The sequence below is a fragment of the Leuresthes tenuis genome, unplaced genomic scaffold (assembly GCF_036924035.1).
Source record: "Leuresthes tenuis unplaced genomic scaffold, fLeuTen1.0.hap1 SCAF_13, whole genome shotgun sequence".
Taxonomy (NCBI): domain Eukaryota; kingdom Metazoa; phylum Chordata; class Actinopteri; order Atheriniformes; family Atherinopsidae; genus Leuresthes; species Leuresthes tenuis.
Window position 1 is genome coordinate 12585203 of NW_027325367.1, and position 16426 is coordinate 12601628.

Below are 16426 nucleotides of genomic sequence, written 5' to 3' on the forward strand. Positions count from 1 at the left end.
CATAGTCAAGCACCGAAATGCCTGAAGCATTAAAGTGTGACAGCAAGCGGTGCTGTTGCATGGGTGTTGTGGATGTTACTACTTTGTAATTGTTCTTAAGTGTTCTTAAGTGAGTCCTAATAACATGCGTAAGACGGGTAAAGTACCTGGAGATCAGATAGACTGCCTGGAGCAGTGAGCTTAAATCTGCGATTAACTTGGCGCATATAGTCAGTTAAGGCACCTGGAAAATTTCACCCAAACTTCGTAAAGATTAAAAGGGCACATTTTTTGTTACAATTTTAATGATAATTGTGCCAAGTTTGGGTATGGGTATCTGATTTTCTTCTCTTTTTTTAATAGGCACTGAAAAAATAATATCAATTATTACATTTTAAGGCAAATCACAGGACAGATATAGGTTATTGGTAGAGTTTATTCATCAAACATGGATTACTCATTGCTAAAGAAAATGTGAAGAAAAAAAGCTTAAACAGTCATTTTCATCATGTCCTGCACAGCATGTAAACTGTAGAGCAAACTGGCCCAACAATTACACAAAAGTCATCTTGTCATGGTCTCTGAGCATTTTTAATTTCCTAGACAATCATTTAAGAATATGTCCGACTCATCCTAGTTTCAGCTATCTGGGATTTCCATGAGGGAGAGCAGCCTCCCTTCTTTCATGCAAATGTGCACCGTGTGTTCTCAGTCAATTTTCACATGAGCCTGATGTGTCACAGGGCTTAGTAGTTTAGGCACAATAAGTACACAAAAGTACTTTAGACACTTGAAGGTGGTGCACCAACACACTGGCATTTGATTTATTATCCAAGTATTAATATTGCTCCCCCACTAACCCAGAACAAATGTGGCTAAACTGAAGGCTGAAAATGCTCCAACTCACATTTGTCAGTGACTGTTTGTTTTTTGGGTGACAAAATTACACATTATGGTTTGTGGAAATGGAGGATGAGTGAGCGCTCTTCCCAAACTTAACTCAGGCTCTTTATTGCAGGAAGTGCTGCCTACATGTATGATCAATGCTGTTCCGCTAATCCCCCTATAAAATTGAAGTCCTTCACACATATTATTAAAAAACACAGACATTTTCATATTATGAAGTTTCACATAAAGCCTCCTGGACTCTAATTACCTCACGAAGATGTAAGATTATTGTGTAGCTCATTGGAAAAAAAACATGATAAAGATTTATTAATAACTAATGACCATTGTCTGCACCCAGGACTCTTTTCATTTAGTTGAGAGGGATTCCTGCAACCACCTCGGACTCAATTCCACATTCATCGTTACCACGCTTGATCTTGAAGAAACCTGCAACGGGAGACAAAATAGGAGGGAGTGTTTTAAGGATCTTCTCTGTACAGAGAAGACAGGATATGACCAGGAGACATTCCTTCTCAGTCTTTACCCTGGTTATATCATACCTTTGTCTCCCCAGTCACTGTTCCAGGAGTTTGCAGCCAGCCAGTAGGGGGTCCCGTTGTCCTCCCCCCAGCCCAGGATCTTAATGGCATGACCTCCCAGCATGTCCCCTGTCAGATGCTGATACACACCTGGTGCAGCAAGAAAGGCCATGATAACTTAGAAGAACACAGTCACACTTTTTCATATCAAGCTGATTTAAAGCAGCCAATCTAAAGCATAAAGCAGGCTGGTATTATTATATCTATCTATGTAGGAGAAGCTGTCAATAACTTCATATTTGCATCTTGTTGGGCATTGGATCTGAAACTTGGGCTCCAAAATCTATTTTTAGAGGAATAAAGATGACTTCCAAGACTCGGTTGGACAGCTTTATGTTCACTGACTTTCATGACTGAACACCTATCTTTTTCAGGCCTGACAAAATACTTCAAACTGAATAAGTACTAAGGCAAGGCAAGGGGTCACATATCTCTGCATTGCAAAGGGTCACAGGAATCACTTATAGAAGGCAAACATGAATGGCATGAGAACAATGTAATTCTGTCCAGAAATAAACGCTCCAAATAAAAGTTAGAAGCTTCGAAGGTGAGATGTAATGAAACAACCTAAAGACATTATCTAAAAGTAGGTCTGCAGTAATGCGTGTATAGTTAGAATAAGCAGTTTGTAGTTTATTGACTTATGAAGACTGAGCATTATTAAACAGTGTAGCTTCTTGTATTTGTAGGGGGGAGTTTGGCAAAGTCAAATTCTCACCGGTCTTATACAGCAGAAAATCCTCATACACAGAAAAAGCTGCCTCCACAGGTCCGTTCTTATACAGCTCAGTCATGATCTGTTCCTGCTGGGACGGAACGCTGTAAGAGCGTCGCCCTGAAGGAGGAGACAAAGGAAATGTCAAGGACAGATACAAGAAGAGTCATGACATGTCTGCTGTTTTAGATCTGTCTGTACCAAAGCGTTTGTCCTTCGGATATGACAGCGAGTATCCACCCATACACTGCTCCACACACTTAGGAGTGTCCTGTTCACCCTGACACGGAGGTCGGGTTCCATTTACATGGTGTTCACAGGGAGCGATGGTGTAGGGTCTGCAACCTGCAACGCACAGTCACCGTCTAACACTGTCGATGCTCGAAAAAACAGCTGGAACTGCATCCGACTCGCGTGTGATATACTTACCAACTTTGGAGTCGTACAAGCCTCCTGTTACAAGTCCTGTCTTTGTCCAGAATTCCCAAGCAGCAGAAGGGTAACCACCAAAACAGCTACAACCACACGGACACTATTACTGCAGCATGATGTCATTTCATATTGCAACTCAATACTCTTTTCTCAGCGACAATTTACCATTTATCCCAAGCAGAGATGACGGCATCATCAGTATTCATTTTTGTAATCTTTGGACCATACAAAGTACAGTGGAAATGTTTGATTTGTGTTAAAAAAAGTCACAGATTGAAGGATAAAACTTTTTTCTTAACATTTTAAGCTATTCTTAAGTCATGAGCATCACTCCAGACCTCGATTAGTCAGTTAAGAGTATTGCTTGTTCTTTGCTTTTGGCCATTTTCCTTCATTGTTGTTTTAAAAAAGCCAAGAATAAAATGATAATGTATCCTTGCTTTTTGGAATTGTACATTGTTACACCGATGCTCACCCCATGCCACACTCATCACAGCAGGTGAGCAGATCCTCAGCTGAGATCTCCAAAGAGATCTTACCGCCGCTTTGGATACATAATCTGTCAGATATCGCTTCAGCTGCCCCAAAGGCCTGTGGGAAATCAGAAAGAGCTCAGTAACTGGTTTGAAAAAGGAGTTGACTCATAAGTAGTTAAATCTGGTTCACCTTTGGTCGCTTTTACATAGTGAAAACCCTGTTACGCTACAACCTGTATGCTCACTGTGGCTCTTTACTGTCTGCCTTACCCAGCAGGATCCACAGGAGCCCTGATCTCTGATCTGTTGGAGTGTGGGGCAGTTAGGCCACTGCTGACGTGGGTCAAAGCTGTCTGGAAGCTTTATGCCTTCAACGTTATGAACTCTAAACAAGAGAGGATGGTCAATAAAACACTGCAGATAAGATGAACCTGCTGACGATCACCTGATCGGACATGTGATGATCTGATCTGTGCACACATAAACACAAACCGTTAACACTTACACCTCTGGCAACTTGGGGCCATTCAGTATGGTCCCACACAGTCCTTTCACATAGCTGATATCAACATTATGGAAGTTCTGGCCGGCCTGCAGCAAAATGTATTGAATTAGACCAGAGGAATCGCTGCCGTCATGACTACAGTCTGTAGCAGAAAGATTTCTGTTAACAGTTGCCAGTGATGTAGATATGCCTTGAAAAACATACTGAATGGTCTCACCGTCCAGGTGGTGTTGACTTTGTTGATGAAGTCGACCATCTCTGAGGAGAGGGAAGAGATGTGAGGGTGCGCCCAGGCGACAGAGAGCGTCACCGTGACGCAGAGGAGAAGCAAAGGATGCATCCTGCAAAACAGAATAGGGCTGTGGTGGAAAATCACAGCATTACAAGGCATCAAAAATGGGAGATGTGTGACAGTAAACAGATATATATTGTTATATATATTATATATTATTATTAACTATATTATTTTAGTCTGGTTTCATATTGTAATGACTGACATAATACTCCCCAAACCAAAGAAAAGAAACGCTTAGTTCTCATGATTTTTCAAAACTGGCTTTTAGAAATAGAAGGTAATAACAAGTACCTATTAAACATTCTGAAAATTCCACTGGATTTCACTATATTAAGTGAGAAAAAAAGACTGAGAACAAAAGTATCTAAATTTCAGATGAACATTATTTGTTGATGTATTAATCTGCACCAGTAAAGCACGAACAGCTTCTCTCCTAATCATCAGTGCAAACATGTAACCATTAAACTAACAAGAACAAAACACTGTCCTAAATGTCAACTCTTACCTGTGTTGCTGTTTTCACGAACCACTCCTTCAGAGATTTTTCTCTAACTGAGCAATAACTTCTCACCGCTCTTTATGAGACAAGTCATGGAGTCACAGGTTTGCGTAATAAATTAAACTTCTCTGCAAGTCTTAAGTGACCAGAATAAAACCAAAGGGTGACCGTTGCTCCGAGACTTATGACAATAATAAAGGAAAGTACTTTTAACAGTGCTGTTACCTTTATAAAAAAAAATTAAATTAAAAAAATACTGTTCTTTTTGCTTTATTCTGTTTGACAGGATGGAACTTTAAACACATCACATGCTCTTAAAAACCAAAGCACAGCACATTATATGACCCTTGAACTTCCGTTGTTAAAAGATGTTGAATATGTGAAACCATACTCACAGAAACATGACTTATATGTTGATCTGCACACAAAAGTTTCAGACGTATTACATCCTTTAACCTTTTTATTTGTTCATATATGTACAATTCAAAAAAGTCACATTACATAGCAATGTTTGTAGCTCTCCTTTGGTTCTGTACAAGGTTACTCTGTGCTAGCCTTTCTACTCACCAAAGCTGTGATAAGGACACTTCGCTAGCATCTTTCGTGAGGTCAATATATCTTTATATACTCTCATACCCATTTAAACAGTTCAGCTTTGTTAAAACTAGAATGATATTGCACATGTAGTTTTTTCCCCACGTTTTAAAAAGACAGTTGAAATTGAGCTGGATAAGGAAATGTATTGATACAAACATCTACAGTGAGTGGAATTAGTCCACATGATCTATGCCAACAGTGCAAATACTGTAAAGTGCACTGATGTAGCTTTCAAGTGTTTCGCCTAACAGAAACAAAAGAATATGGAACTAGAGATGATTTGACTTGAGAAATAAGAAAACTAAAGATTGAGACTAAATTAAACAAAACCTTAATGGATATTTGTGACCGTGTTCCCAAAATGTTATTTATTTTTTTTAAAAACGCCATCATCGTGTTTTCGGGCCTGACACAAAATGGACTACAGCAATTTACTATTAAACAACATGATGAGACCAGGCTGTTAGAAGAACCCAATCACAGTTCAGTGTGTCCATGGTCCGGAAACAGCCACAATGAAAACCCAAAGAGGAAAGAAACGCCTCCGATTCCACAAGTCAGTGGAGGATTAAATATCCAAAGAGGGCGATGGGTCTTCTGCAGTCTCTGAGCTCCAAGGAGGGTGAGCTTAAGCGTGTTCACTGTCCCTGCATGTCACCAGTTCCCTGCGCCTGTGCTGCAGTAGTACTGAGGTATTGCCAGCTGAGGGCGGCGAGCAGCATGGCAGCAGACAGATACATGGGAGACAGGTGGTGGGTCCTGGAGGGGAGGCTGGACTGTGACAAGGCGGACTTCTCTTGGATTACAGCCAGGATGTGCAGCGTCTTGTCCCGTGACGGGTCTGTGAGGGACACCTTCTGTAAAATCTGCAGAGAAAGACCACTTAGCAAACCAGTTTTATGGCAGCAGGGGGGAGGGAGGGAGAGAGCGACAGAAAATAGACCCACCTCCTGGCTGTACTGGGTGATGATGGTCTGCACGGCTCTCATGTTGGTGGCTTCCATCATGAGGGTGACGGCCTGTCCCTTTCTGATCTTCACCACCCCCTGAAACACCATGGGGTTGTTGTAGCATGTCGAAAGAGTAGCTATTGCCATCACCTGGTCAACAGAGGAATGGCATGTTGTGGAGCAAAAGAAAATTAAAGCAGCTGCTCAAACAGTTTCGGAAAGAAATTAATAATAAATCAAGTTTATTCATGTATATGCAGCTATACAAAAACGAACTCTTTAGGTATTGAATGCAAGTTTAACAAAGAATTAATTCAACGATGGCTGTTTTGGTGCAGAATATCAGTGCTTTTCCACACATGTTGGTATGCACCGAAGGTCTTAAACAAATGAGGTGGCTGGAGGCGCATTGGCACCAACAGTTTTGATCAGAGGGCGCAACAGGCAGCCTGCATGTTACATTTGCTCTTTCTAACTGTGGTATGTTGCATTTGTCAAGACTCCCCAAACCTTACTGAGTTCTATCAAAATCAAGGACCTTCTTGATAACACGGTACAATTTAGACAAAATATTTTTAATCCAACTATATAGAAGATACGTGAATTTTCAGCTCAGTCGCTGCTAACCAGCAAGCTTTCTCCCAATCAGTATGCTGGCCACGTCTCAGTACAATCTGCAGTGTCATTCAGCAGCCTCATTAGTGGCTCTATCCTCCTGTGACAAGACTCCAAATCCACTGTTTTTCCCCATATTCATAAATTATTGCTGGCAACTGGTCTTTACCTGTGGAATGGCACAGAAATTGAAGACGCTCTGATTGCGCAGGCGAGACAGGTAGGCAATGACATCAGGGACGTGCCTCAGGGCATCTGTGACCAGCAGGTTGAGACAGGACAGGGCCGACTCAAGCTTCTCAGGCTGGGCCAAATCCTCCAGACGAACTGCGAACTGACTCCAAGCCTGCACAGCAACGCAGAGGACATGCAGTTAAACGTTAGTTATCAAATATTATGCAGACCTCTGCTTATTTGACATGGGCTCATAGTAGCACCTTTCATCATAGACAAAGTTTACAATGTACACTGAAAGTTGAGTTCAACTATTGTGCCGCATAACTATAACCTCGGGTCAGGCACACAGACTGTGTTTGTACCTCTTGTGGCCAGAAGGCACGACCCTCTTTCGTGTCCTCTAGATAGTCTCGGATGATGTTGGTCTTCTGGAGGAACAGGCCCATGGAGTTTGCCAACTCAGTGTCCTGCCCCACTTCAGGGTCCTCCAGCTGGGAGGCAGAGAAGAGCTGAGAGAGACCGATGCCAACCAGACCGGCAACGTAGTGGCAGTACTACACAGGGGAAGGACAAACGGCACGGCTTTTGTGGCATGAAATAAATGATAAAACACTGGCTGATAACTGAACACTGTCTGGTATCCAAAGAGATGTCACGACACACAGTGCTGAGAGATTATTAAGTAGATTTTCACTGATTAAATATTTACACAATATTATCAGAGACGTGCGTAATCTATGTGTGTGAGACTTAAAGGATTTTTTGTCCAAGTGCGTGGTTAGACTTGATAAACAGCAAGATATGTAGAAATAAAAAAGATAAGGTGGTAGGTTCAGACTACGAGCAGCTGTTCCAACGCTTCAAACATAACTGTAGCATTTACCTGGTCCCACTCCTTCATGGATCCCACTTTCTTCTCCAGGAATTCAGCCATACCGACTCCCATACGGTGGCAGATATCTGAGATGACGTCTCTGTATTCCTGAGCAAGGTTTCTGAATTCAAGGGATATCTGGATTCAAGAGAAAGCATGGAGATCATAGTTATGCAAATATCACAGCCTAATTTATGGAAAAAAATAATAAATAAATCACGCCGTAAGAGCCCACCCAGCATCCCTCTGTGTACACGCATGCAGTGCTACTGACCGTAGGAAAATCCTGCAGAACCTGACGATCCTTCTCCTGACTCTCTGTAAAGCACCACTCCTCCTGGTACAGGTAGGTGTGGAAATCGTTCAGCATAGGCACCTTCTTATCCAGGGGGATAGTCATGTCATCCTCCACCGTGTCCAGCGCACGCAGCACCAGGTAAAAGATGCAAACCGCATGTCTGGACAAAGAGTGAGGAGGAAATCAACAGCTGCAGGTTGTTCTGATGTAAGGGACTAAAACAGCAGCCTCTGTTTGCCCAAAATGGAAACTGCCAGATTACAGCAGACTAGTTTAAACGAAAAACACTTGCTCTCTTTTGCAGGCACATTCCTCTTTAGTTACAATTTTCTCTCATTTATCTATTTTTAAAAATATATATCATTAAGGTTGCAGAGGGCTTTAAAGAGGCTGGAGTATATATTAGTGCCATATTGTGTTAAATAATTGTCCCTGAGGACTCATTTGGGGCACGTGACCCACCTGCACACGTGGTATTTATTTTTCCAAGCATGGCTGGGAGCTGCTCTTTGCAGCAGTTGTGGCTGCTTTTCTGGAGGCCTTAGACTACTACTACACCAAAAACACAATATGGATCCAGTGCATAGAAATTTATACCCGTAGTGGATCCAGTCTACTATTTTTTTTCTCCCCCCCAACTTCTCTTTTGCATCGTATAAATGCTTCTCGACTGATAAATACAAGTGATGGCATGGGAGTACTCCTGCCACCGCCCCCTGTTCTCTGACAAAACAAACCTGGGGGCACACCTCTCATCACCTGCAGCCACCTCAGCCTTCTGCCGAGCTCTGACTCACCTTAACTCCCCGTCCAGCGCCTGGATCACGGCTGCAAAGCTCCGGCTGGTCTGGTTCAGATAGACGTAACAGGTCCGCAGACTCTCGCTCATGGACTCCTGACAGGAGAGACAAAGGAAGGCTGTTTGTCGGTAGAAGCCCGCGGGTCTGAGGGCGCTACATGGTCGGGCGGCCTCTACCAGGCCGCGCTCCCCGAGCCTCCAGCCCTGCAGGAGGGACCGAGGAGCGGCCCCGCAGCCCCGCGGCGCCACCGACAGAGAGCGTTTAAAGACGGACAGCGAAACTGGACACCTGCAGCAAGCACTGGCCATACGAAAAACCCGACAGGAAGACCGAGACCGCGGTTATGAGACGACACGGTCCATGTGGACGCCGAGCTTGGTGGGGGAGTTTCAAACACTAAGTCCATGTAGAGGACAAGTGAGCAGAGGGGGTCGAGCGCGTTGAAAAATCTTGCCGAGGAGCTTCGGGAGGGTTAAATCAGTCGCTTCGCTGATCTGTAAACAACCGAGCGTTGAAATTCAGCAAACCGCGTCAGTGCAGAGCGTTTATAGATCTGCTGTTCTGACGACGCACTCCTCCCACCTCAACCAAAACAATGGCAGCTGCAACTGTTTCCTAATCAAAGTAATAAATGGAGCTCTTTAACCCCATTTCAGCCTGTAGCTATCAAGTAAACATTGCTGCACAGGAGGATTATCTTTAGACAGTTTTTTTGTGTTAGCACACGCTAACAGTGCTATACTTTTATCTAAGTTATGCAACCAGGTAATATGTACGCATGTAAAACGTGCCAAAAAATAGTTTAGTTGTGGGAATTTCGCCCGTCACGACTGAGAGACTTGCAGTCAAAGACGAAAACATTGCATTTGAAACCCGTGTGTACCCTTTTTCTCTCTTTGGCGACAAATCTTAGCAAAAAAGCAGAAGTAAATTAAGTTGCGTCTTGCTGACGTCTGCTGGCAGACGGGAAGAATTACAATAGACTGGTATTTCCTGGAGGTGAAGTTGAAAACTATGCCAGACCCCATTTAAACCATTTGTTCGCAATACCTTCAGTGGTGATAAGATAAAACTCAACAAAGGCCCACTTTGTCCAGAGCGGTGAAGGTGGAATTTTGTCCGTAGTGCTCAGACATCTATAATTATGCAGGTGTCGGCCCATAGTGGTGTAGCTTAAAAATATATATATATAATTTTTTTTAAAAATCTGACAGGCAACAGAAAAAAGATGCAAGGCTTCTTTAATTTTTTTTAAAGAACTTCTGCAATGACAGCTGCACCTTTTTCATTGTATTATTTTCTTTAAGGTAATAGCCTGTGTAAGACTCTGAAACCATATTGCAGCCCGTGCACGCACCGTGTCGCTTCGGGTCACATTGGTGCTAAAACGAAGGGATTAGCCGTCAAACGCGAGCACAGCATCTTTCCTCGCCCGTGAACCCTCCAAGCTCATTACGCAACGCAAATCCCACGTCAATGGTCATCTCTGCCTGTCTGTAGTAAGCCAACGGGAGTGAGGCCACAGATCTAATTTGACAAAGTCCAATTAGCTGACTGCGTCCACTGTGGACACCATGCAGATTGATAACGGTAAGTATGCAGAAATCTCGTCGGAAAACGGTGTGTGCGGTTTTCACGGCAACTTGACAGTGTTGATGTTCTGAAAAGCGGAACTTGATGTGCTGAATGATGTGCGTGAGAAATTCGGTAACGCATCTCAGAAACATGGTTTCTAACTTACAACCGCTCATCTCAGTGTGTGTTTTTGGAAATGTACTCACATAATCCAACTTTGGCATGACGGTGGTGCATCCTCCCATTTTAAACTTAAACAGGTTAAATATCTCCTCCGGATGTCCCAGCGACTTCAGGATGTCCATATTGCCTCTGATCTCCCGCTGCTATTCTGACAAACGTGTGATGTGTGAACCTGACGGGATGCTCTCCATCGAAGCTGTGGGATGCAGCGGCATACCGACCACCATTAACTGAACACCGCTTTCCGTGAGAAACTCGTCATATCGAATGATGTGTCTGATTGGCTAGGGCGTCATGGCTTTAGAGCTCCACGTCCAATAAGAGACTAGAGCGTCTGGCGTGATGCTCCGCCCCAATAAACCGTTCCCCAAGCGCGCCTTGTGATTGGTCCTTTGTTATCCTGAATAAAAAGCATACCTGTTCAATGATAATAATAAAGTCTCCAAGATGCGTACTTATGTCTGTTGGCCGTGATCACTTGACTGTATCCACCCACTAAAACACTCTCCTCTGACAGTTTTTGCTTTATACGATAGAGACAAATATGGAGAGGAATCTGAGCAATGATACTATGACTTGAAACAAAAACAAAGTTCAAACGGGAGGACAATCAAGTTTCCAAAAGTTAGACAGTAAATGACATATTATTCCAAAATGTATTCATGACTAGTTAAATGACGCTGTGGTAGGTGTCTTAACTCACACACGGCTATGTGTGAGGTCAAGCTTGTTGAGTCTCCACTAAGCTGAGCTGCCTCATTGCCAAGTAACATGTAAACAAGTCAACAGGGTACAGCCAGTTCCATAGTCTAAAGCACACTTAAATTCAGTTTTCTTATTCCCATCATTTTGACTTTCTGTTTAATACACAGACACACACAATGAAAGAAACAAACAGGCTTTATGGTAATCAAATACACTTTTAGCCACTGTATTAAGACTACAAGACTGCAAGGTCTGCAAGAATAGGTTAAACTAAGAGATAAGAGAAACCCTGACAGTTACATTTAGTTATTTAGAAGAAACATTTAGTTGAAGCAGCTGGCACAAGTAACACAAATAACATAAGCCTCAGGACAGTAAGAAGCAATAAATGCTGAATCAATACAAGAAGAGCAAGTACAAAAGTGCAAGAGACTTCATATTTGGTGAGTTAAAGGTGTAAGGAGAGGAGGTGTTCTCAGAAGAGGAGAGTCTGAAAAAAATGACTGAAGGTAGAAAGAGATGCTTCACTCTACCACAGCAGTTTCTCACTTGTGGAACAACTTTTTTTTTTTTTTAATTGAAATCAGTTCAGTTCGATTGTAGATGTGAGATTGTCATATACACTCCAAGGAAGAGTTCAAGTTTTAGAGGAGTTGATTTATTTCAAGACTTTTCTGGAGTTAAAACTGAACCCTTCTTAATGTTATAATACATCTCCTCTGCAGAGTGAAAAGTAACATCATCTTGAATTTACCTCTTTTCAAGTGTTAAGAGTTGAGTCTTTTTTTTATTTCAAATTGTAGCAAACGATTATACACTTTTTACTGAAATCCACAGTCCTTTGTGACACCTAATCTATACGTCATAATCATTCCACATTTAACACCAAGAAGTGCCAAAAAAATGGATGGTCATCATTTCAGAAACCTGCTTCACTCAAATTGAATTGGACTGAATAATATCTAACAAAATGGAAAATTATTTTTCAGTATAAAGAATCCAAACAGTCATGTAAAGTAATCAAGTAGAGTTATTGCTGTGGGCAGGAATGACCTCTTGTAACGTTCTTTGTTGCAGCAGAGCTGAAGAAGCCTCTAATGAAAGAAGTCTGTTATTTACAGATTACTAGCTCTTACTAAACAAGTCCACACAGGTGTAAAAGAGCAGTCAGGTGCATCCTGGGAATAACCAAGGAGAAGTTAGCTCATCATCATCATCTCCAGAAAGTGAAAACGTGCTCTTTAACACACACACACACACAGAGTGTACTCAAAGATATAGATCCTAAAAAGATCCTAAACACAACCTGTTGTCAGGACTCAGTGACACTTTATGTTTTGAATCATGTTTTGTTTCGTCATTTCCTGATTTATTTTGAAATATTAACTTCCATCTAGTTTCAGGTATCTTGCCTTTCCTCTCGTGTCAAGTGTCTGATTGTCTTCCGTGATCCCAAAGTGTTTCCACCTGTTCCCCATGGTCCCTCGTGTGTTCAAATAGTCTGCGTCTCGCTCTGTCCCGCGCCAGTGTGTTGTAACTACCTCCTTGAGCGTTCCTCACTCGAGCCTTACCATAGTAACCATAACCTTGTGAATTCCACGATCTTGTATGGCTGCGGTCCCTCCTTCAGTGGTTTTTTGTTGTAAATTTAATCGTAGCCATAGTTTAGCTTTCGCGATCCTTTTCATAGTCTCTTTTTCTTCCGTCTGTTTGGAGTGATCTTTGTTTCATGATAACTTTCATAGGTCCTCCGTTAGTGGAGCGTCCTGCGTTCTTAGAATAAAGTTTTATAGCGCCTCCATCAGGAGTGTTTTTGTTTCTTGTAAAGTTTTCATAGTGCCTCCGTTAAAGGAGAGCCTCATAGTGCCGTGTCTGTTTTTCATAGCGCCTCCGTGTGTGGAGTGATTTTTGAGTTTGTCCTTATTATCCGTGCCTCCGATTATTAGGAGAGCGTCTTTGTTTTCGTTCCGCCTCTTGATAGAGAGCATAGAGTTAATTTGTAAATTTTTATAGCTTTTGGTTTTCCTCCTGGCGTGGAGAGAGTTTTTGTTTGATAAGTTTTATAGTCACACTCACCTCTATATAATTATCGAGGTAAGTGTGGTAGGATTTCCACAGCCTCTTGCTTTCCTCTGTCAAGGAGAACTTATAGTGGTTTATTATAATAAACTATATTATTGTGAAGATCCTGCATCTGTGTCCTGCCGGTTCCTGACACCTGTTTGGAAAAAACTCCAAAAATCTAACCCTTTTACCATTTGTCCTTCTACATGAAATTTTGAGTAGAAATCCTAAGTGAGGTCAAATTTAAAACAAGAATGTGCTATGACTGAGATCCCCATCTCAGATAGTAGGATGGCATGATCTTCCATGTCAAAAGCTATATATAGGTTTAGCTAAATTGGTACCAAGGACTGCACAGCAGCTCTCACTGCCTATCTTGCCCTTGTCGCAAGAAGCCGAGCCATCTCAGTGGAGTCACCTAAAGTCAGTCTGATTTTCATCGAGAAAATAGTTCTCTGAGAGAATGACGGAGACTCGAAAACATCTCTTTTCATCCCTTGGATAGGAGCAGAAGTAGCGAAACCGGTCAAAAGTTTTAGACTTGACCAATACTTATATTGATATTAATTATTAATGATTGTTCAGTTTTATTCAGGGGCACCTGTAAGCCAGGAAAGGGACCAAAAATCTTTCATATAGCTGAAATGGTGTTCAGCCACGATTCCTGTTGGATCATCCGGTTTTCCTGCTGTGACATGTAAAGCTGCCAAAAAGTCTCATGCCTGCAGCTCTTCAGTGTCACCCATAAATCTTATTAATTGTTATAAAGGTCTGTCATTTTCAAATACAAAATTTCACCACAGTAGTATGAGAGCCAAAATCTAACTACCAATGGTTGCATTATGATTATGTTTCAATAAGAACTGTTTTTTTTTTTTTTTAGCTTGGTGACACAATCTCAGCTCAGCTCGGCTAACCCTGCAGTGGAGAGATAAGCTTAGACTGTGTTATTTTACAAAAACCGTGTACCGATACAAATGACAAGAATGTCAGTTGCTCTAACGTGACAACTTCAAAGCAACCATGTGATTATGGTAAATGAAAGTCATAATGCATTCAAATTGTTCAGAATAGTGTTTCAGTCAAGCAGTAAATGTGAAATGTTGTTGCTCTTGCTACTAAATGTGCACAGAGAAGAATCAGACAATTGCATCTGCAGCCATTACAGGCCGAGTAATCGGTGAGATATTCTTAAATGAGACTGCATCAGAAATTTCTAGTCTGTTTAATTATGAATGCCTAATAGATTCTAATTTCCATACAATTCTAAACACAATATTCTGCTTTTTCTCTGACAGCTCCTGTAATCAATAAAAACTGCGTCAAATGCTTGGGGGAAAACCACACCTGGTCCAACCTGTTTCTCATCATATTTCTTTGCAACAAAAGTTGATTGTTCAAGCCTTTGCACCTACTCATTTTACAGAGACAACAAACAAGATGAATAACAGGTCAAATTAATGGCTGCAATTAATTTTCTGACCCCTATGCAGATTTTAACACACATGAAAGAGCTTTGACTTTTCAACAGATGAACTGATATGAAGCATAAATTGTGTTTGAACACAGCTTAGATTTTTGCACTCATACAGAACAGCTGCTTTTGCCCATTAAATGGTACCTTTGTAAAAGAAGAAAAAACACACACACAAGAAAAGCTATACGTACATGTTATTAGGGAACATTCATGGATTTTTTCCCCTGTGAAATATTGCTAGGCCTACTTGTACAGTCTTGAACCAATGCATTTTGCTCAAGGGCTCACAGCTGAACTGCAGCCAAATACTATAAGCACTGTGATACGTCAACGAAAAGCAACGCTTTGATGTTTGTCTTATATGTAAATTTGAACTTCATCTTTATCCCTGCCCTTTATGAGGCACTGTCAAATCTTAAGAAGAGGGGACACATTGATTTATTTCTTCTGCATACTTTTAAGGACTTTCCAGTCCTGAAAAACAGGGGCAGTAAGATTACAACTGATAACACACAGATGTAAACCTCACTAAAAAAAGAAAAAAGAAAAGCAGTGCAGCAACAGCACTGGAGGTTGGGTATCTACAGGGGCCAGGAGAGCAATTTGGAGGTGGAGCTTAGTTACAAAGAATTTTTTGTGTAAGAGTGGGATAATTCCACTGACACTTAGTTTGTCAGAAGTGTTGGAAGTCACTCAGCTGAAAGCAGGACTCGCAATTTTGCATTTCTTGAGATAACAGTGGTTACGAGACCTGACGGATTTTCCCATGTGAGTATGCTCAATGTATATATTGCCAGAAACTATCAGAGACTTGCAAACAAAGGAAAGCTGTGTCACGGAAATGTCCAACTTAGTTAGTCTTTGTCATTTTAGACAGAAATAATCCCTACTCAGGCTCAGAACTAGATTATTACCCATGTCAGCCCTTCAGGCCTGTTGCTGTGATGCCTGCACTAAATTTGAACATATCTGTACATATCCTGGTACATATTCTGGTATGTATAACTGGTTCCATGTATAAATAAAGTCTGTTTGTTTTCATGCAGGTTTAGCCGTAAGCGCCCTTTGCTTGATGAACACGGAGATCAGCCTCTGATCTATGGGAAGAAATGGATACTGTAGGTACACTGTATGGTGTTTAATGGTTTATTTATGTTGCAACAAGGTCACATATACCTTGTACCTAGGTCACTTGTACCTAGTACATATATATATTATATACACACATATATATACATATGAAAACAAATTTAAGTTACAGCTGTATTAATGAACGTGGACTCAAAGTCAGAACAAGTCAGGTTCATGCAGAAGCGATATATTTTAGGGTCCTCTATGTAATTATAGACAAATCAACATAAATGTAGATAAAATGTATTATTTTAATCTAGTTCTTGGAGGATCCTTTGCAGGCAGCAACTGCGTAACATCTGAACTTATGAACAAATCAACAAAGAAACTAAAAGTTTCCTGTTTGGAGACATTTTGCCAGATGTTTACTGCCCCCTGCTTTAGGTGTTGGTTGTTTGTGGGTCTTTCTGGCTTTTGTTTTGTCTTCAGGAAGTGAAGAGAAATCTATCTGAAATGACTTGGCCACCACAGACAATTCCAGTTGTTTACATTTAAACAATCCTCCAAAGTGAAAGTTCCTATTAGCTTCGTTTTGTCTATGGTTTGAGTTCAGCTTTGACCTTCACTGGGTCACTGAATATTAAAGGTGTTA

General features: G+C 41.5%; 2 protein-coding genes across 3 annotated transcripts; both read right to left on the bottom strand.

Moving 5' to 3' along the window:
* Positions 1 to 481: 481 nt before the first annotated feature.
* LOC140267599 (cathepsin B-like) lies at positions 482 to 3934 on the bottom strand. Its single transcript, XM_072362911.1, has 9 exons — positions 3812 to 3934; positions 3595 to 3680; positions 3360 to 3474; positions 3089 to 3204; positions 2611 to 2696; positions 2383 to 2526; positions 2185 to 2301; positions 1428 to 1556; positions 482 to 1314 (listed from the first exon to the last, which is right to left on the bottom strand). The coding sequence occupies exons 1-9, from the start codon at positions 3932 to 3934 to the stop codon at positions 1238 to 1240; spliced, it is 993 nt and encodes a 330-aa protein (XP_072219012.1). The 3' UTR covers positions 482 to 1237.
* An 896-nt stretch (positions 3935 to 4830) lies between these two features.
* Positions 4831 to 10679, bottom strand: fdft1 (farnesyl-diphosphate farnesyltransferase 1). Of its 2 annotated transcripts, XM_072361822.1 has the most exons (8): positions 10481 to 10679; positions 8697 to 8794; positions 7876 to 8059; positions 7611 to 7739; positions 7090 to 7281; positions 6720 to 6896; positions 5933 to 6085; positions 4831 to 5851 (listed from the first exon to the last, which is right to left on the bottom strand). In XM_072361822.1, the coding sequence occupies exons 1-8, from the start codon at positions 10577 to 10579 to the stop codon at positions 5624 to 5626; spliced, it is 1260 nt and encodes a 419-aa protein (XP_072217923.1). In that variant the 5' UTR covers positions 10580 to 10679; the 3' UTR covers positions 4831 to 5623. The 2 variants fall into 2 exon arrangements, with proteins under 2 accessions (XP_072217923.1, XP_072217922.1); XM_072361821.1 differs by lacking the exon at positions 10481 to 10679 and having other exon boundaries at positions 8697 to 9790.
* Positions 10680 to 16426: the final 5747 nt, after the last annotated feature.

Coding starts and splice junctions, on each gene's coding strand:
- fdft1 (XM_072361821.1), bottom strand. CDS start 9,007: ATGGCCAGTGCTTGCTGCAGGTGTCCAGTTTCGCTGTCCGTCTTTAAA. Junction 8,060..8,696: donor GCGCTGGACGGGGAGTTAAG/GTGAGTCAGAGC, acceptor CTCTTTGTCCAG/ACATGCGGTTTGCATCTTTT. Junction 5,852..5,932: donor TCACCCAGTACAGCCAGGAG/GTGGGTCTATTT, acceptor CTTTCTCTGCAG/ATTTTACAGAAGGTGTCCCT.
- LOC140267599 (XM_072362911.1), bottom strand. CDS start 3,934: ATGCATCCTTTGCTTCTCCTCTGCGTCACGGTGACGCTCTCTGTCGCC. Junction 3,681..3,811: donor AAGTCAACACCACCTGGACG/GTGAGACCATTC, acceptor ATTTTGCTGCAG/GCCGGCCAGAACTTCCATAA. Junction 3,205..3,359: donor GCTCCTGTGGATCCTGCTGG/GTAAGGCAGACA, acceptor GATTTCCCACAG/GCCTTTGGGGCAGCTGAAGC.